Below are 21,241 nucleotides of genomic sequence, written 5' to 3' on the forward strand. Positions count from 1 at the left end.
AAGCTTCTTATAAGTACAACATGTGGGCAGGAAGTAAAGGCTTCAAGTCACATAGTGCTAATGAAACACTGGGAAGATAAAGCCGAACAGGTAATAGTTTAGGTTTATTTCAGACGATGTGGTTTGGATTATTAATATTTACGTCTAGTTGACAATTTAATTAAAAACAGAGTCACAAATATAGAATTACTCTGCAGCTGTGTTGCTTCTCCTCTCAGCATGGGCTGAGTTGTAAAGCTTTTTTCCAAAGCTTCAGCAATAACCTGCTGGCTTCCTAGAAAATGTTGATGGAGGATAGTGGAGCTTCAGCCCTCTCTAGTGGTGCCTTAGTGAAATGATCAAAGACTCTCTTTGTTCTGTGGCCACCGTTTCCATCTTTCTCTCATTCCTCATTCAACCAGTACCATGATCTCCATGATGAAGATAGACTCTATAGTGGTGTGCCCTTCTCATGAGAATCTCATGAAACCAATCAACAACATTTTCAGATTACTGATTTTACCAAAGTATCAGAAGAAGAAAAAAAATCTGGTTTTAGATCCCTTTAGAATTGATTTTATTGTGGCATTATTGTGTAGTAGGGTATAACAGGGCTAAAGGCACACTGGGGTAAAAGGTGCATTTGACTTTAAGGATGATTTATACTTCTGTGTTGACCTATGCCGGAGCCTCTGTGCTGTAGGCTATGCGTCTGTTTTATGCCTGAGGGAGGGGTTCTAGCTGACCAATCACAGTGCTTGCGGTCCACGTAGAATTGACGTGTTGTTACATTTTTAGGCTGATTTACACTTCTGCGTCGAGGCTGATTTACAATTCTGCTGTAGCTACAGCGTAGGCTGTGCGTAGCATACAACGTAGCCTGACGTAGTGATGTGACGTTTAACACCAAGGCTTCAAAGCTTGTATCAAAAAAACGAAACATCTCGCAGTGAAGCACTGTATCGGAGCTTGATTCATTTTGCCATAACCACGTGATCGGTGACGTCCGAAGCTTTGTTTTCGCACACAACCACGTGACTGCTTCGTATTTTGATTCGTATAACGTGAACCCTTGTGCAGATGTGAAGTGTCATTTGCTTTTTAGCAAAAGAATATCGTAATGCGAATAAATATTTACATTTGCAGTTTTGTGCATGTTCAGTTTGTATTTATTCCCAGTTCATACTTCATGACAATCTTCATTTTTTTAGATAATATATGCCCAAGCTTGCCTATTTCCCCCAAAAAAATGTATTCACAGACTCATTTATTCAAACTGTGTAAGTAAAATGACACGTGAAAGACTTTATGTATAATAATAATTTACATTGTTTTATACGCTTTTCAAAGCACAAACTGATTTATTACATGAAACAGTCCGAAAATAGCTGGGTTGTCTGGGACGCAAATGCAGTTTTTTCCACCTTTTGACCACAAGATATCGTTAGTGTGCACTGTGTTGAAAAGCTTCGAGTAATGAACCTTTTTACGATACACTTGAGGGGAAAGCCTCGGTGCTTCGCAAAGCTTAATTTCACCATCACTAGCCTGACGTGCACCTCTTCAAAAATGTAACAACGCGTCAATTCTACGCGGACCGCAAGCGCTCTGATTGGTCTGCTAGAACCCCTCCCTCGGGTCAAAAAACTGGCGCGGAGCACTCGGAGAAGAGCGAACACTTTCAACTTCCATATGAATGAAAAAAACACTCAGAGGACACATACAGTCAAACAGCAACAAAAGTCGTTACCTATTTGCCGCTTCTCTGCCGTTTCTGTTTGTAAGCTTCTCTGACAACGTACACGACGAGCTGCTTCCTCTTCGGCTTTTGTTTTGATACTCAACATGACCGCGTAGCTACACTGCCTCCTAGTGGTCTGCATGCACATCGACGCGGACAACGACGCAGAAGTATAAATGAAAACAGACGCATAGCCTACGGCGCAGAGGCTCCGGCGTAGATCCGACACTGAAGTATAAATCAGCCTTTTGAAGAGGTGCACAATTTTGATCTATCTATTTAATGTTTTTTTTTTTGTTTGTTTGTTTTGTTTTTTTTGTTTTTTTTTTTAAATGAAGATTTAAGTAGCAAATGAGAATCGCTAAAATTATTGAAGATATTTTGAGGCAAAAGTCTTGTGAATGATCTTCAGTTTAGTTCAAGGTAGCCTAATTAAAGCAACAGTTTTTCAATACTGGAAGAATCTGTAAAAGTATGTTATTTTGGGTAAAAGGCGCCCCTGCTGTTGGGACGAAACTAAAGGCACAATAATTAACATGATAATTAAAAATGTTATTAATTAAGTACTTTTATTCAGCAAGGATGCATTAAAGGTGCCCTAGAATTAAAAATTGAATTTACCTTATTTAAATAACAAGAGTTCAGTACATGGAAATGACATACAATGAGTCTCAAACACCATTGTTTCCTCCTTCTTATATAAATCTCATTTGTTTAAAAGACCTCCGAAGAACAGGCGAATCTCAACATAACACCGACTGTTACATAACAGTCGGGATCATTAATATGTATGCCCCCAATATTTGCATATGCCAGATGGGCAGCCAGTAACGTCTGGAGAGCATGAGCAATTAAAGGGGCCGCAGCCTGAATCGGCGCATTTCTAATTATGCCCCAAAATAGGCAGTTAAAAAAATTAATTAAAAAAAAAATCGATGGGGTATTTTGAGCGGAAACTTCACAGACACATTCAGGGGATTTTCTATTCATCAAAGAATCCTGTTTTCAACATTGATAATAATAAGAAATGTTTCTTGATCACCAAATCAGCATATTAGAATGATTTCTGAAGGATCATGTGACACTGATTTTTCAGCAGCTGCTGCTTTAGTCTTTAGCTTTGGCATCACATTTTAAAATCTTTCTAAGACATTTATTTTTAAATGAAATAATATGTCACAATGTTACTTACTTACTTATGTTACTTTACTGTATTTTAAATCAAATAAATGCAGCTTTGGCAAACATAAGTGACATGTTCTTTTGAAAACATAAATCTCCAAACTTTTGAACAGTGTATGTAATAATTTTTTAACTGCTTTCTGAATCTAACGAGCATCACTACTGAGAATAATGGGAATTAGAACATAACAGGAATTGGCAATAAAAAAGATAAATGCCTAAACATATTTAGTAATGGGAATTGGTGGTTAGGGAATGTGCTTGATTATCATTTAACAAATGTTTTTTCTTCCTTTTAACTCTGGGGTGAAATACGACCTGGAGGACATGTTTTTGTGAGATTCGCCTCTTAAGATTTCTGTCAAGCAGAGAGAATGAGTGACAGGTTTACAGAAAGCGAGGGCAAAGTAGGACAAAGTGTTGTACAGCTTTTGTAATACCATGTTTTATGTATCACTGTGAGAAACAAGCATAGGGGGCACTTGCTAACAATGTTTATACCTGGGTTATGAAAAAGTCATGGCAAATCCTGCTCTGTATTCAAAATGATAGAAGTTTAATCTAAAATACTTCACATTTTATAGGTCTTGGGACTATCCTACCGCCTGGCAAAAAAATAAAAAAATCTGTGCAAGGTTATCGATTTGAATGCAACTGTTGTGGGCAAATTTGTGGCAGGAAGAATGCTGGAGGAGATCAGGCCGGGCTAGTTTGAAATTACACACAGTAGAAACATGCCAAATCAGTGAGGACTTCCAGAAACATGTTCTGCATAAGCTGTTATGTGTTATAGGTAAACAAACTTGCAATACTGTATATCTGCATGCAAACTCTCAAAGATGGGTACGGCGTAATACAAGCTGACAGCCCAAGGCATTATATTTGAAAACAAACTCCTTTTGACAGCATGGAGGTGAAAGTTGTATCCAATTACTCTCGGAGAGCCTTGCAGAAACAAATATTCGTGCATATTCACCCACAGATACTAGGCTGTAACAGAACCTGCCTATAGGAGGAAATGGTGGTTCAGAAGTCTTTTTCCTGCTCCCATCTTCTATCTACCTGTATATCTGCACTTAATCTTGTCCAGCTGTATGATATTCATCTAGTTTCACAGATAAGGCTTAAGCTAGTCTTAGTTCTAACTGAAAGCAACTTGCACTGACATACCTTAAAATATGTCAGTGCCATTTTTTTGTTTCAAAATAAACACCAGTAATATTTTTATTTTTTCTAATTCACATTTATAAAAGCTACTTAAATGTCCTGAACTAAGGCCTTATCCTGGCTTAATCTAAGCCCTGTCTGTGAATCCAGACCATTGAGCGTCATATCTTGTTGCACGAAAACACATGACAAACATAAAGTGATCCGATCCACCCTTAGATGGAATGTTGCTTTTAGGTTTCTAGATAAACCACAAGCTAATCACACACTTTCAGCTTGACACTTTTCAGTTTGTACTCTCTAATTCTGCTTTTTACACCATGGGTATTTTATGTGTGACAATATAAGGCAAGAATAACCAACTTTATTCAAGATGCACCATAAATGTGGCATGTCAAATATCCAATAAAATATATTGAAAATGTTGTCTAGCTTTATGAGCTTAGTTGTCACAGCAATATACGACGATGACTATAAGTTTTTATACTAGAACAATGTTATTTCATGCAAAGAAACACTCCTTATACAGTAGTGAGCAAAAACACACACCACCATACACCCACATCACACACACCCACACACACCTATGTAAACAAAAGATTTGCCATCTAATGTACTGCTTTAAAGTTTGTTTAGTTTTAAACAACCATGACTAGCTGTTAAACCGGACTGAGAAACTTTATTAAATGCCCCTGGTGTTTCACAAATTTACAATAGCACATCCTTCAGTGTAGAGTGAAACTGGTTCAATGATGTTTCATTTGAAGTGAACTCAGGTGAGTGTACAGCCAGTCATAGATATTATTGGGCACAGCCAAAATCAAGTCTGTCTACATTGTCAACAGAACTTTTACTTTTGATTCCAGTGAAGTACAAACACCGCATACAGTAACTTCGGACCACTAAAAGGTAAGGATATATACAATTTCTATCTGCTCAAACTAATTGTTTAAAATAACTGATGGCTTGCTTATTTGTATTAGTAAGTTCAACTTTAAGTTTCCTGAAATAATATTATGCATCAAGAGAACAGCAAAGTATCCAAACGATGACAACTAATGTCTAACCAATTAGACAGTGTTTTCAACACACAAACGAACAAGGACACATTAAATGGTAAATGCTGCATGCAGACATGACAAACAGTGATAATTAACTAAAGTACAATTAAACAAATATAAGTTGCAAATATCTTTTTTTTATGGGGGGGGTTGTGGAAAAAAAACAGCTTGATATTGGCTGCTGGAGAATAATAGCTTTAAATATTTAAATTTATTTAGTTTTAAATATTAGCTGCCTAATTTACAGCTCCTTCAAGTTAATCCTCAAAAAGCTGAAAAACAATGTTGCTTATAATATTTAGGTTGTAGCTCATGTTCTTATTATTATAAATTACCAAAATGAAGTATATTAGATACATATAAATTACTAAAATGAAGTAGATACAGTACAGTCCAAAAGTTTGGAACCACTAAGATTTTTAATGTTTTTAAAAGAAGTTTCGTCTGCTCACCAAGGCTACATTTATTTAATTAAAAATACAGTAAAAAACAGTAATATTGTGAAATATTATTACAATTTAAAATAACTGTGTACTAGTTAAATATATTTGACCAAGTAATTTATTCCTGTGATGCAAAGCTGAATTTTCAGCATCGTTTTTCTTCAGTGTCACATGATCCTTCAGAAATCATTCTAATATGCTGATTTGCTGCTCAATAAACATGTATGATTATTTTCAATGTTGAAAACAGTTGTGTACTTTTTTTTTTCAGGATTCCTTGATGAATAGAAAGTTCAAAAGAACAGAATTTATCTGAAATACAAAGCTTCTGTAGCATTATACACTACCGTTCAAAAGTTTGGGGTCAGTAAGAATTTTTATTTTTATTTTTTTGAAAGAAATTAAAGAAATTAATACTTTTATTCAGCAAGGATGCATTAAATCAATCAAAAGTGGCAGTAAAGACATTTATAATGTTACAAAAGATTAGATTTCAGATAAACACTGTTCTTTTGAACTTTCTATTCATCAAATAATCCTGAAAAAAATATTGTACACTTTAACATTTTTTTAATTGAATGTTAAAGGCAGGGTAGAAGATTTGTTCCAGATTTTTTATTTATTTATTTATTTATTTATTTAAAAAAAATTTTTTTGCTAGCAATCACTAAGTTAAGTGGTCTAAATGTATTTATATGTATAGCCTATATATGGTCTGTGGAAAGCGTAGGACCATAAAATGTTCATCCAATCATTGCATTCGGTCCGATACAATGTCATACCTGCTTGTCAACGTATGTATTTTTCAACCCAATCTCATGGAAATATATTTTATGAGGTGGCTAATTTGTACGAATTCGTACAACCTCACTCGTATGAACTAGTACATTTTTTGTTAAATCGTACATATTTTACAAGTTGCCAAATTCATATGAATTCATATAAATGACCTACCTATAACCCATTCACACCATAACTACCATAGTAGTTATGGGGAGAGATGGAAACCCGTGACGTTATACTCGGAGTGGTTTGTGACCAGAATTTATGCGTTTCAATGGCAATACTATCAACGCTGAAATGAATCTGCAGCAGTCAGGTGGTACAGGCCACCTTTAAGATGTTGATGCTCATTATCTTTGCAATGTTATGTGCTTTGAGACATGAGGTAGTTTAACGCCGACTCTCAAGATGCTTTTGTTTGCTCCTTGCTGTACTCTTTCATGTGTGTCATCTTATTCTTTCAAAGCTAGCTCGCTATTGCTAGCCTCTCCGAAATGTATCGTGTGAAACAAGCATTCATTTAACTTAGGCAACTTTGCATCATCAAATTAGCTTTCATTAAAGGTCCCATTCTTCGTGATCCCATGTTTCAAACTTTAGTTAGTGTGTAATGTTGTTGTTAGAGTATAAATAAAATCTGTAAAATTTTAAAGCTCAAAGTTCAATGCCAAGCGAGATATTTTATTTAACAGAAGTCGCCTACATCGAACGGCCAGTTTGGACTACATCCCTCTACTTCCTTCTTTAATGACGTCACTAAAACAGTTTTTTGACTAACCTCCGCCCACAGGAATACACAAGAGTTGCGTTTGTAGAGTGTGTTTGTCGCCATGTCGTCGTAACGCTGTTATTTTCATCCCGCAGTCCAATCACCTTTGTTTGGCCTTCCCAGGGACGCTGTACTTAGAGATCAATGGTTACAATTTATGTTTAACTCGGTTCCCAAAAATTATAATCCACATGTAAAACTATGTGCAGCACACTTTATGGTAAGAGGCGTGACCTTTCCGGGCAAGGAGCGCTAAGCTGCTGTCGAATCACAACACAGGAACCGCTGGCACAATCAGAACTCGTTACGTATTTCTGAAGGAGGGACTTCATAGAACAAGGAAGTCATCAGCCCGTTTTTATGACAGTGGAAACAGCAGTATACAGATAAGTAAATATGTGAAAAATATTGTGTTTTTTTACACGAGAAACATGAACACATGTTATATTGCACACTATAAACACAATCAAAGCTTCAAAAAACCACGAAAAACAGGACCTTTAAATTCTATTTTATACACAGCATTAAATCAGTCAACCTGGTCTCAGGTCATTGATGCACTGATATTATTTTTTGTAGGACTAATATCCTTGTATGAGTAACTCCTGCTGTTTGTGGTGGCAGACATGAATTGGATGTCTCTACAAGTCCTGCTCGGCGGGGTCAGCCAATACTCCACTGCGTTTGGCCGCGTCTGGCTATCTGTGGTGTTCGTCTTCCGAATCCTGGTGTTTGTGGTGGCTATTCAACAGGTGTGGAATGATGAACAGAAAGACTTCATCTGCAACACCGCCCAGCCGGGCTGTGCTAACGTCTGCTACGACAAATTTTTCCCCATCTCCCACGTCCGTCTATGGGCTCTCCAGATCATTTTTGTCACTTGCCCATCTCTTATGGTGGTGGCTCACGTCAAGTATCGTCAAATGAAGGATGAGAAGTACACCGCTCTTCACAAGGATGATCATCTGTACGTCAACCCAGGGAAGAAGCGTGGAGGCCTGTGGTACACCTACATACTCAGCCTGGTGTTCAAAGCTGGCTTCGATGCAGGATTCCTCTATATTTTGTACTTTCTTTATCATTTCGACATGCCAAATGTTACCAAATGCACAGAAGAACCTTGTCCAAATACAGTTGACTGCTACATCTCCCGTCCTACAGAGAAGAAAATCTTCACCCTCTTTATGGTGGTCTCCACTTCTGTGTGCATCTTCATGTGTATCTGTGAGATATTCTACCTGATTAGCAACAAAGTTCGCAAATTCCTGCGCAAACAGAGAGACCGGATTACAGACCCCAACTATAGACGGGTGGATCCAACAGCTTCATCCACCCAGAACCTCAGCAACTTGGAAAAAGCAAAGGTTGCAGCAGTGGAAAAGGAGTCAGAGCCAACCTAATTATGATTCTGGAACAAACAAGCATGCAAACAGTATAAGACATGTTGGACCTTGGCTAATATTGTAGATAATCCAATCACGCCAATACACCAAAGGGATATTGCATTTAAAACAGTTTAATTACTTTTTCCTGTAACAATGACTCATCTATAACTAATTCTGAGTGTCCTTTTTGTATGTAATGAATCAGATACCAGTTATTAGGATGGTATTCTTGAGTCTCATTCAGTAGAGGAGCACACTGCCCCCTAGTGTACAGAAAATATAACCCCTTTACAAAACAACGTGGTGGGAGTTGACCACAAGCATTCTGTCCCTGGCATAATACAGCAAATTTAAGTCTGAAATCGACTACAAAACACTGGCATTATAGCACACTTAAACTCCGACACTCTTAAAAGTCAGACTCATTGGGAAGTCTTTACATTATAGGCTACATTAGTACCTTTATGAACTGCTCAAAAACATACTTAATGTAGCCTACATTCTCTGTGTTTAAATAATGTTTACAGAAATCATACGTTCAAATATCCAACAACACCCTTTATTGTAGCTTCACATGCTTCAATGTAAAGCACTACTAAATAGCCTACAACTTTCATGGTGCACATATCATGGTTTGACTAGTTAAATCAGTTATGACTCTTAATTTGAAGAGTGTAGGCCTATGAGTACTTAATTAGGCTACTATATATATATAGATATAGATATAGGGCAAATGCCTTTTAAAGTGTTGCTGCCATACGTCAATTGTTTTGTGTAATCATTTCACGGTTTAAAATAATGGCTGAAAAGCATATAATAGGTTATTTAAAGGGGACCTATTATGTCCCTTTTTATAAGTCTCAGGTGTCCCCAGAATGTGAAGTTTCAGCTCAAAATACCACACTGACTGACCTATTATTCCATGTTGTAAATGCCCTTTTTTCTTATCTTTTCCCTTATACCTTTGCACCGAAGACTTCTTGGAAAAATGCAGTAACAACTTAAAATATGAAAGGTATAAGTTAAAAATAAGACTAACAATGTTTACGTATATACACAGTCAGGTTCTTTTGGTAATGTTATTGATTATTTCCATGATAACGGTATTGTACTGGTGAGAGTTATTTAACTGTAACGGACAACTGAAATTATCCATATATACTCAGAACGATTAATGGTGTCAAGATTTTAGATCATTTTACGTACCATTCCATTTTGAACTGCACTGATGCATTATATTAAGATTCTAAAATTGTAAGAAATAGAAAAAAGACCAAAAGTATCGAACACGTGTTCATCCATTTAATGTTATTCTATGGATAATTTATTTTGGTTTATTTAATTTGATGCTGCTATGACTAACAGTGAGTATACTGTTTAAATCCTCTGTATATTTCTATGTCTTCTGCAATAAAAAGACAAACCATGACGATTTTTAATGTTTTTTTTTTTTATTTTGGACCGAGTCATTTTATATTAAGTGTTCTCATGTTACGAGGCAAATTTCACACAACCAAATATTATCCAGTTGATGAATAAAGTTAAGCTTTATTTTGAAACATTTCAAGGATTTTCAAGCAGATTCCATTGCCAGTTGTGGGCGGGGCCTTTTTCATCATGTGACGTCAAATAGGAGTATGCATTCCTGAACAGCCCATTTTGAGACAGTTTCAATAACAAACGGAGTGGATGGATTTTTTTCACAATAGAATGGTTGTGTACACACACTCTGTACACATAAATATGTTCAAAAACAATATAAAAGTGATTTTTGCATAATAATTCCCCTTTTAAAGGGATACTGTAATTTACCCAAAAATGAAATTTCTGTCATCATTTACTCACCCGTAGATTGTTCCAAACCAGTATAAATTTCTTTGTTCTGTTGAAAAACAAAGGAAGATATTTTGATGAAAGTTTGTAGCCCGGCCGCTTTGGGCCACCATTGACTACCACAGTATAATTTTTCCTACTATGGAAGTCAATGGTGGCCCAAAACGGCCTGGTTACAAACTTTCTTCAAAATATCTTCTTTTGCATTTCAGTACAACAAAATGTAAACAGGTTTGGAATAACCTGAGGATGAGTAAATGATGACATAATTTTCATTTTTGGGTGAACTATCCCTTTAAATCCTCTGTATATTTCTATGTCTTCTGCAATAAAAAGACAAACCATGACAATTTTTAAAAAAAAATTTATTTATTTTTGACCGAGTCTCATGTTACGAGGCAAATTTCACACAACCAAATATTATCCAGTTGATGAATAAATTTAAGCTTTATTTTGAAACATTTCAAGGATTTTCAAGCAGATTCCCTCACCAGTTGTGGGCGGGGCCTTTTTCAACATGTGACGTCAAATAGGAGTATGTATTCCTGAACAGCTCATTTTGAGACAGTTTCAATAACAAACGGAGTGGATGGATTTTTTTCACAATAGGATGGTTGTGTACACACACTCTGTACACATAAATATGTTCAAAAACAATATAAAAGTGATTTTTGCATAATAATTCCCCTTTTAAAGGGATAGTTTACCCAAAAATGAAATTTCTGTCATCATTTACTCACCCGTAGATTGTTCCAAACCAGTATAAATTTCTTTGTTCTGTTGAAAAACAAAGGAAGATATTTTGATGAAAGTTTGTAGCCCGGCCGCTTTGGGCCACCATTGACTACCACAGTATAATGTTTCCTACTATGGAAGTCAATGGTGGCCCAAAACGGCCTGGTTACAAACTTTCTTCAAAATATCTTCTTTTGCATTTCAGTACAACAAAATGTAAACAGGTTTGGAATAACCTGAGGATGAGTAAATGATGACATAATTTTCATTTTTGGGTGAACTATCCCTTTAAATCCTCTGTATATTTCTATGTCTTCTGCAATAAAAAGACAAACCATGACAATTAAAAAAAAAAATTTTATTTATTTTTGACTGAGTCTCATGTTACGAGGCAAATTTCACACAACCAAATATTATCCAGTTGATGAATAAATTTAAGCTTTATTTTGAAACATTTCAAGGATTTTCAAGCAGATTCCCTCACCAGTTGTGGGCGGGGCCTTTTTCAACATGTGACGTCAAATAGGAGTATGTATTCCTGAACAGCTCATTTTGAGACAGTTTCAATAACAAACGGAGTGGATGGATTTTTTTCACAATAGGATGGTTGTGTACACACACTCTGTACACATAAATATGTTCAAAAACAATATAAAAGTGATTTTTGCATAATAATTCCCCTTTTAAAGGGATAGTTTACCCAAAAATGAAATTTCTGTCATCATTTACTCACCCGTAGATTGTTCCAAACCAGTATAAATTTCTTTGTTCTGTTGAAAAACAAAGGAAGATATTTTGATGAAAGTTTGTAACTCGGCCGCTTTGGGCCACCGTTGACTACCACAGTATATTTTCTCCTACTATGGAAGTCAATGGTGGCCCAAACTGGCCTGGTTACAAACTTTCTTCAAAATATCTTCTTTTGCATTTCAGTACAACGAAATGTATACAGGTTTGGAATAACCTGAGGATGAGTAAATGATGACATAATTTTCATTTTTGGGTGAACTATCCCTTTAATGACAGGTTCCACTATGACAATATTAACCCCACATAGTTTGACTGTTGTCACAAAAGTTCTCTCTCTCTCTCTCTCTCTCTCTCTCTCTCTCAGTTCAATTCAAATAGATTTATTAGCATGGCATATGTACTTTTTGCATCACCATTAAAACGACATAGAAAATAGTTTAGATTAGAACAACTAAACAATTGAAATAACATTTGAACAAGCATAGAAGGAAAAATACTGAGAAAAGAAAAAATATATATAAGGATAATAATGATGATTATTACTATTATTATACAGAAATCGTGTAACAAGTTTACTTTAACTAATAAAATGAATTATTAAAATCAGCATTATAGCATATCTACATGTGAGTATAACAATATATTTATCAAATGTTCATTTCTCTCTCTGTTCAATAATGGAAACATTTTTTGTATCCCATTTGTATATGTTTGTACAGAAACTGACAGAAATAAAGGAATATTCACACGAGTAAAGACTGTGACAACTAGCCCCCGTCTCTAATACATATGGAGGCACGAAAATGTCATGTACATCCTTAATCATATATTACGCATGGCCACATAAATCACGCTCTTAGCTCAATAGAGTAACTCCACCCGCCTCCATAAATATGGTTACTAAAACAAAATTTCACACCATGTAAACAGTGACTCAAAGTTTCTACAATGAGCAGTTTTCCATTGTTTTAACCAATCAAATGGAAAATATGAGGCTGCGCCTTTGACAAACGTCATAACCAACCAATCAGCTTCGGGAGGCGGGACTTATTAAATACAGCCCGATCGCTCCATTTGCTAAAGATTCTCCGCGGAATGAGTTATCAATACGGACAGGTAAAGTCTGTCTTCCGGGTTTAGCATTTTACATTTTTATGTATGTTTTATGTTTATGTGATTCTTAAATATTTGTCGTACGGTCTAAACTCTTAGTGTTGGTGTACAGGCAACATTATTTATAACTGTGAACGCGTAATCGCCTAAACTTTGTAAAAACAGCCTTTTACAAGCTAGTCAGTTAGCCTGTAGCTACTCTGATGTGAAATACATTCAAAATTATGTTTTTGTGTCTGTTTATCGCGTGCTGGTCAGTCGTTTATCACATTACATGAAATGACTATGTATTTTACATCTTTTTCTTAATTAATGTCATACAACAAAGATGCAAAATAGAAATTGTGTCACTTTTGGGTCTAACCACTGAACCCTTTACCACCATCCACCAGTATACCGTAGTATTTACAGTTATTGTTACTAGTGTAAAATAACAATAAAAGAATATGAGGTTACTAGTATTACTCAGTACCATGTTATGGTCCAAACTTGTATGTTTTCTTCCGTAACACAAGAGATGTTCGACAGTCTCAGTCACCATTCACTTTCATTGTATGGAGAAAAATGCAGTGAAAGTGAATGGTGACTGAATATGTCATTATTCCTAAAATAGTTCCTATATTAATATGATAAAAAAATCAGTATAACAATATTAATTTTAGTCATACAGAACAACTGGAGGGTGAGTAAATAATGACAGAATCTACATATTTACCTAAACATTTCTTTTATTTTGATTATAATCCTTTATTTATTGTTTTGGTGACATAGCTGCCTTTGTTATGGACCACAGCTGACTCTCTGTTGATGTTTCATACAAACTTTTCCTTGTTTGTCTTTCGAAGGGTTATCCAGGACCAGGTGGTAACGCTCCCCAACGCCACCCGCCTCCAGGGGCGCCTTATGGAGGAGGTCCTGCTGCCGGACAGTATGGTTCACATTATGGCGGTGCCCCTCCAGGGCAACAGTATGGTGGAGGGGTTCCATATGGGTCTTATGGTCAACCCAGACCAGGAGCACCGTACGGTGGGGGCCAAGCTCCAGGTGGTCCATATGGAGGTTATGGACAACCCCAGAGTGGACCATATAGTCAGCAGGCACCTGCAGGTTAGAGACCTGTAACTCTATTTCATTTTAGTTGAGCAGAGTATCATATTAGGAGCATATATAAATATGTTACTAAATTAAATGTGTATGCGTGTGTGATTACAAAAAGGACACTTAAAATTCCACTGAAGTGCCTTGGAACACGCAGCTTTATTCATTGTGTTGATGTAATTTCCAATGAAACAGGAAGACAGGCGGGAAATATCTAGAAGCTCCTCCACCTTTTTTCAAAATAGCCAATAGTGTTTTGCCTAGATCACAGCTGGGCCAGAGCCGTTGAGCTTGTAAAGCCCCATTTTCCTCATAATCTCTAACCTTTTCTCCTCCATATTACAAAATAATAACCCTAACTTCATTTGCCACAATGGAAAGCATATTTACACCGTCTGAATCGTTTCCTATCCTCTATATAGTGCACTATAATGTGCCATTCATCATATAGAAACTAGTTTAGTTTAGATTTCAGCCGCAGCTTCAGCATCTGTTTATAGTGAAGGAGGGGGCGGGACTTCAGATTCTAGAGAGCATTTGATTGGACAGAAGATTTGATGAAAAGCTGAAGTCCGCGGTGATGTCATTAAAATCCATGATCCATTTTAGGGGAAGAATTTCCGAAAACCTTCCAGGATTTTTGGAAACTTTGGGGAAATTTTGGAAAGTTTCAACCTCTTAGCATCCGTATTGCAAATCAGAATATTAGAATGATTTCTTGATGATGCTGAAAATTCAGCTTTACCATCACAGGAATAAATTACATTTTAAAATATATTACAAATAAAAAATTATATTATTTACATTTATAAAGTTTTAATATTAATATAAAAAGTTATTTTGTATATTTTAAATGAACACTTTTTAAAATTGTAATAATATTCACAATATTACTGTTTTGCAGTTTTTTTTTTAATTAAATAAATGCAGCCTTGGTGAGCACAGCATAGCAAGAGACTTACCGACCCCGAACTTTTAAATGGTAGCGCACATCATGTTAATTTCTCTTAATAGACTGTGGAGAAATATGAATGTAGTTTGGAATATATTACTTTTTATCAGAATGTTTTCCACAGCTTCATACATCTGCAAATGCACCATAATAGATGTTGGTCCAGCAGGTGAATTTTTCAACATGGTCTCAGGAGTGGTAGGCAGCAGCTCCAGGCTGATTTGACTGATGATGTCTGAGCGTCAGGGTTGGCAGCTAAGACAGCGCGAGTCGCTGCCGTTCCATCAGGCATGCCGTGGCCGAGGGCTGTGAATAAAATACGAAAGATAGGAATTTATGAAGGTGCTGCAGACAAGGTCCTTGATCCTCCTGCACTGCAGCTGTGTCATATGCCCCTCACTGAATGAGTGATGCTGTTACACTGCAGGATGGCAGAAGCAGCTTGTACTGATCTGGTACAGAATGTGCCCACAGGAGAATTAGAGTGATGAGTGTGGTAATTCTGAGCGAAGGGGTTCGTGTGTATGTGTCCGTCTGCGTTTATGTCGGTAAGTATTCTATGATGTCCTGTGGGAAAGGCTGTCAGATTCAAAGACTGTCCTCTGAACAGTGCTTATCCCTCCCGAGGGATACGGTGACCGTCTGTGCTTCACCAAATTGCACAACTTATTCTTGTCCCTCTTGGGATCAAGATGACATATCACTAACAACCTAGGCTTTTTCGGACTGAGCCCATTTCCAATATGTTTTTCAAATCCGACCTATAGGACTGCTTGTTCTTATCATCGTCCTACTGTCATTTTGCAAGTAATGAACAATGTTTTGCACATTTATGCATATGCTGAATCCGAAAATGCTCCATTCAGTAAATAGCGGATGCCACGTGTGAATATAAATGAGCTAATTCGGTCCCAGCTCTATAAACAAAGGTTATTATTGTTAACTAAAACTAAAACCATAAAAAGGCAACATTTTTCATTTTCGTTTAGTTTTAAATTGATGTACTAAAATAAATAAAAACTACATAAGCTAAAAATATATGACAAATGACAAAAACATAACTTTATTTATTTATTGTCAGACTAAAAACAACTAATGGGATTTGAGTATACACCAAAAATAATACTTAAATAAAATGTAAATAAATGGTTTTCTGCGTGTCTGAACAATGCAGTAGTGTCTTGCACTTTTTCCTTTTTTTTTTTTCCTTTTCTTTTTTTTGAAGTGTCATCTTTTTTGAGTTATAGTTTAATTCCTAAATATAATTTTGACCTGTGGTTAACTATGGTTAAGTATTCTGTTTTTAACTGATTTAATTATCTCATATTGGAATATTTTGGAAATTCATTTGCATCTAACTCAATAATATCGGACGTTTTCATTTTGTAGGTAACATTCCCCCCGGCGTGAACCCTGAGGCCTACCAGTGGTTTTCTTCTGTGGATACAGATCATAGTGGCTACATTAACGCAAAAGAGCTGAAGCAAGCACTCATGAATTCCAACAACTCCACTTTCAATGACGAAACCTGCATTATGATGCTCAGTGAGTGCTGCCATTGTTACTATAACCCTCCTGACAGCGGGTAAATGATTGAATGGATGCTTGTATCACCATATAACTAAATTCAGAATGCTGCAATGTCAAAAAACAATACAGAAATAGAAGTCATCTGATGACAAAGGAAATTGAAGCAGGAATCAGTGCTTTGTCTTCATTTCCAGATATGTTTGACAAGACCAAATCCGGACGCGTGGATGTATTTGGTTTCTCTGCACTGTGGGTATTTCTGCAGCAGTGGAGGGCAATGTTCCAACAGTTCGACCGGGACCGATCGGGATCAATTAACAGCAACGAGATGCACCAGGGTGAGTAAATTAGAGGTCAAAAAGGACCCAAGATAACACGTTTGCAGTTAAGGGCACATGGTCACACTGTTATGACAACAGTTGTAGTCACTACTAGTCACTAAGCAGCACAGATTAGAATCAAATTTTTAGAATAAAAGTAGGGCTGGGCGATATATCGCATGCAATTGTCACGCGCATTTCGTCAGTAAAGCCGGTTCCCTGATTACCGCTAAATCGCCATCACCTGCTTTCAAATGGAGCGGCATTTAATAGACAGAGCCGTAGTTCACTGACAAGCCACGCAATATCGCGTTCATTATCGCAGATGAATCGCCTTTGATAATGAACGCGATATCGCGTAGCTTGTCAGTGATCTACGGCTCTGTCTATTAAATGCCGCTCCATTTGAAAGCAGGTGATGGTGATTTAGCGGTAATCAGGGAACCGGCTTTACTGACGAAATGCGCGTGACAATTGCATGCGATATATCGCCCAGCCCTAAATAAAAGTATAAAATTCTTTACAAAAAAAAAAAAAAAAAAACTCATCCTGACAGTTTGATATAGACCACACATATTGTTGTAGTTCTTAATAAACCTGCCAGCCAGTTGCCAGTAGTTTTATTTACTTGTGAAAATTCATTTTACTCACATTTGGCACTTAGTAAAGTACTGGTATTGTGGACAATTAAATACACAAAGGTTTGCCATCTTTGTGGGGACATTTTGTCACTATAACATAGGGTATTCCTGAACCACACATACACACACACGTTTGTTTTACTATATTAGTGAGGACATTGATTTTTATATTAGTTAATGATATTTTCTATGGCCTATATTTTCTATCCCCTAACCCTACCCACCTTTCTGCATTTTCTGCATCACTTAGTATGTTTTATAACCTGTTTTCTCACGGGGAGCAAAACATATTCCCACAGAGACAAGGATTTCGGATATTGCCAACTTTGTGGGGACATTGTGTCGCTTTAATATGCCCTTAATTTCTGGATTTTTAGATTTTCAAAAAAAAAAAAAAAACACCACTTAGTATAACTTGCAGGCTCTTTTCGTCATGGAGACCAAAAATATCCCAACAAGAATTTTTTTTTTTGTTATTGCATTCTGTCCCTATAATGGGGACAGTTTACCAGGACCACACACACAAGATGTGGCAGTCACAGAACCAAGTTTATAAGGAAAAGACAGATGCTGAGCTGGTCTGCTATAAAGCATTTTTTCCCATCTAATCCTGTGCGATTGAATGCAGCATTATTTGTTGGGCTGATTTCATTGTTGAGACGTCATGAAAAAATGCTCTTAAAATAACCTCAAAATTGTAGCCGTTATCTTGCAGTGTCTTTTTTTATACTTATTGATTTTGTACTGTATGAACAAGGCTGTTCTATAGTTAGCCGAGTCAGCTCCTCAGGCTAACTATATAGTTGGAGCCATTATAAAGATGTGAATAGGTCTGAAAGTGCATTTGATTTCTGGTGAGTGACAGTGTGTTGAAAATATGATATATACAAAAACAACAGAAGAATGGTTTAATGGGGCCTGTGGAGAGAAAAATTGGGATTTGGGGACCCTTGGAGGCTTTGTTGGACAAAAATCCTTCTAACATTGTTCATTTTCAAACCTCCTCTACTTTTTTTTTTGTTGCTAGCTCAATAAAAAGCATAAACTTTTGTGTCAAACCAGAGATTAGCAATGTAAGAATTCCCTGTTTTATATACACTACATTACTGTTCAAAAGTTTGGTGCAGTAACATTTTTATTTTATTATTATTATTTTCATTTTTTTTTTTTTTAAAGAAATTAATATTTTTATTGAGCAAGGATGCATTAAATTATGGAAGCTTGTTTTCGCCATGAAATTAAAAATGAATATTTTTATTGAGCAAGGATGCATTAAATTATGGAAGCTTGTTTTCGCCATGAAATTAAAAATAAAAAAGATAATTGCGACTTTTTATCTCACAATTCTGACTTTTTTTTCTCAGAATTGTAAGATATAAACTCACAGTTGTGAGTTATAAAGTCAGAATTGCGTGATAATCACAATTGCATCGTATAAAGTCAGAATTGTGAGATATAAACTCTCAATTCTGAGAAAAAAAAGTCAGAATTTCAAGTTTATATCTCGCAATTCTGACTTTATTAGATGCAATTGTGAGTTTATATCATGTAATTTTGAATTTATAACGTGCAATTGTTTATATCTCACAATTCAAGATATAAACTCATAATTGTGAGTTGTAAAGTCAGAATTGCGAGTTATAAAGTCAGAATTGCGTGATAAAAACTTGAGGAAAAAGTCAGAATTTCGACTTTATATCTCGCAATTCTGACTTTATAAGATGCAATTGCGAGTTTATCTCATGCAATTTTGACTTTATAATGCGCAATTGTTTTTATATCATGCAATTGTGAGAAAAAAGTCAAAATTGCGTGATAAAAACTTGCAATTGCAAGAAAAAAAAGTCAATTTTGATTTTATATCACGCAATTCTGACTTAACTCCCATTTGCAAGTTTAAGTCTCGCAATTGCAAGAAAAAAAGTTGCAATTACCTTTTTTATTTTTTATTTAAGGGTGGAAACAAGCTTCTAATATTAAATTGATCAAAAGTTAGGGCAGAAATGTATGATTACAAAAGATTTCTGTTTCAAATAAATGCAATTCTTTTAAACAAAGAATCCTGAAAGACAAAATGGTTCACAGTTTCCTCAAAGATTTTAAGCAGCGCAACGATTTTCAGTATTAATGAAAGAAATGTTTCTTGAGCAGCAAATCAGCATATTAGAATGATTTGTAAAGGTTCATGTGACACTGAAGACTGGAGTAATGATGCTGAAAATTCAGCTTTGCCATCATAGGAATAAATTACATTTTAATGTATATTAAAGTATAAAAGAGTTCTTTTCAATTCTAATAATATTTCACAATGTTTCTGTTTTTAGTGTATATTTGATGAAATAAATGCTGCCTTGATGAGCATAAGGCATGAGTTTTCTTTCAAAAACACAGACAAAAAAAAATCTTATAGACCCCAAAATTTTAACTGGTATAGTGTAAATGTAATGCTTTTATTTACCCATGTGTTCTTGTTTTCCAGCATTATCTCAGATGGGCTACAATCTGAGTCCTCAGTTTATTCAGGAACTGATCAATCGTTACTCTAAAGGCGGTGTGAACGGGGTTCTCCAGCTGGACCGCTTCATTCAGGTGTGCACGCAGCTCCAGAGCATGACCCAAGCCTTCCGCGAGAAAGACACCAGCATGACTGGCAATGTGAGGCTGAGTTACGAAGACTTCCTGTCTGGTGCCATTACCAGACTGATGTAAAGCACTGCTGCGGCAATTCAGATGACCTGACTCTGAATGTCTGGCACGACACTTCACCCTCTCAACAGTGCCTTTCACTGCAGCTCACCCTGATTTCACCACAATGAGCTGAAAACTATGTTCATTAAACATTGCCAACTAGCCAAATATTGCACTCATCGCAAGACTTTACCATTGTGATATGGTTGTCTGCTTTAGACAAATATGTAATGCAGTTATTCAAGGCTGAACTAATGCCAAAATATCAGTGGTACATGTGAATAAAATGCCATTAGCTATGCAACAAGCACTATTTACGTATTAATGGTAGTATATCACGAAAGTATGAATACATTTGATTTTATTTTTGTTAAAAATTAACATTTCTGTGCTTTTTGAATGTTAGCAAAAATATGAAAGCTTACGATTATGAATGCTTGAAATTTAAATTTGTTTAGCTCTCCCTCCCCAAAGATTTTTTTTTTTTTTTTGTATGATAATATTTATGCTCGCTACTTACCTGCCTTTTGTTTCCTATAAGATGAAAACAGGTAATTAATTTTTTTCCCCCGTTATTTAGATTACAATAAAAAAAACTTACAATAAAAAAAATGCATTTTGTTGTATTTGTGAAGTATTCTCTCTTTTGTCTTTTTTACAATTTTTTTGGTTAATTAAATATATATATACTTGTTCAAAAATAAGAATAAGCTGTTAGTCAAGACAAACGTCTTTCAGCATTGGTCACTGGGTGTCAGCATTGCTTTACCAGGACATCATGTATAGAACTTTTTTTTTCCATCCCTGAACGAATGAGACTCTGTCTATGATGAGACTTAATAACGTCATTCTGACGTCCACAAATAACCAATCACATTGTTGCTTACGGTGACGCAACGAGGCAGGAAGTGAAATCGCCTAGAGATAAGAGGTATGTAGTCATGAGATTTTATAAACTCACGCGCGAATGTTTTAACGAATGTATGAAATATTACGCTCTAAATCGTCAGAGGGACACTCATTGTGTTTTCAGGAACCTTTACAATTAAAGATATGTCGTATTATTGTATT

General features: G+C 35.9%; 2 protein-coding genes across 4 annotated transcripts; both read left to right on the forward strand.

The window, feature by feature from the left end:
• Nucleotides 1-4,455: 4,455 nt before the first annotated feature.
• gjb9b (gap junction protein beta 9b) lies at nt 4,456-10,057 on the forward strand. Of its 3 annotated transcripts, none has more exons than XM_048201507.1 (3): nt 4,456-4,845; nt 4,936-4,978; nt 7,750-10,057. In XM_048201507.1, exon 3 carries the CDS (start codon nt 7,752-7,754, stop codon nt 8,523-8,525), a length of 774 nt encoding a protein of 257 aa, XP_048057464.1. In that variant the 5' UTR covers nt 4,456-4,845; nt 4,936-4,978; nt 7,750-7,751; the 3' UTR covers nt 8,526-10,057. The 3 variants fall into 3 exon arrangements, with proteins under 3 accessions (XP_048057464.1, XP_048057463.1, XP_048057462.1); XM_048201506.1 differs by having other exon boundaries at nt 4,457-4,845; nt 7,705-10,057; XM_048201505.1 differs by having other exon boundaries at nt 4,457-4,978; nt 7,705-10,057.
• A 2,736-nt stretch (nt 10,058-12,793) lies between these two features.
• On the forward strand, nt 12,794-20,782 carry pef1 (penta-EF-hand domain containing 1). Its single transcript, XM_048201508.1, has 5 exons — nt 12,794-12,944; nt 13,787-14,048; nt 16,381-16,536; nt 16,716-16,859; nt 19,962-20,782. The coding sequence occupies exons 1-5, from the start codon at nt 12,924-12,926 to the stop codon at nt 20,189-20,191; spliced, it is 813 nt and encodes a 270-aa protein (XP_048057465.1). The 5' UTR covers nt 12,794-12,923; the 3' UTR covers nt 20,192-20,782.
• The last annotated feature ends 459 nt before the right edge of the window (nt 20,783-21,241 follow it).

Source organism: Megalobrama amblycephala, linkage group LG9 (genome assembly GCF_018812025.1).
Source record: "Megalobrama amblycephala isolate DHTTF-2021 linkage group LG9, ASM1881202v1, whole genome shotgun sequence".
NCBI lineage: Eukaryota > Metazoa > Chordata > Actinopteri > Cypriniformes > Xenocyprididae > Megalobrama > Megalobrama amblycephala.

Excerpts from the sequence above, each read along its gene's own strand:
- gjb9b (XM_048201507.1), top strand. The coding sequence starts at position 7,752 with ATGAATTGGATGTCTCTACAAGTCCTGCTCGGCGGGGTCAGCCAATAC.
- pef1 (XM_048201508.1), top strand. The coding sequence starts at position 12,924 with ATGAGTTATCAATACGGACAG. Across the intron at positions 16,537-16,715 it reads AACCTGCATTATGATGCTCA|ATATGTTTGACAAGACCAAA; the intron begins GTGAGTGCTGCC and ends CTTCATTTCCAG. Across the intron at positions 16,860-19,961 it reads CAGCAACGAGATGCACCAGG|CATTATCTCAGATGGGCTAC; the intron begins GTGAGTAAATTA and ends CTTGTTTTCCAG.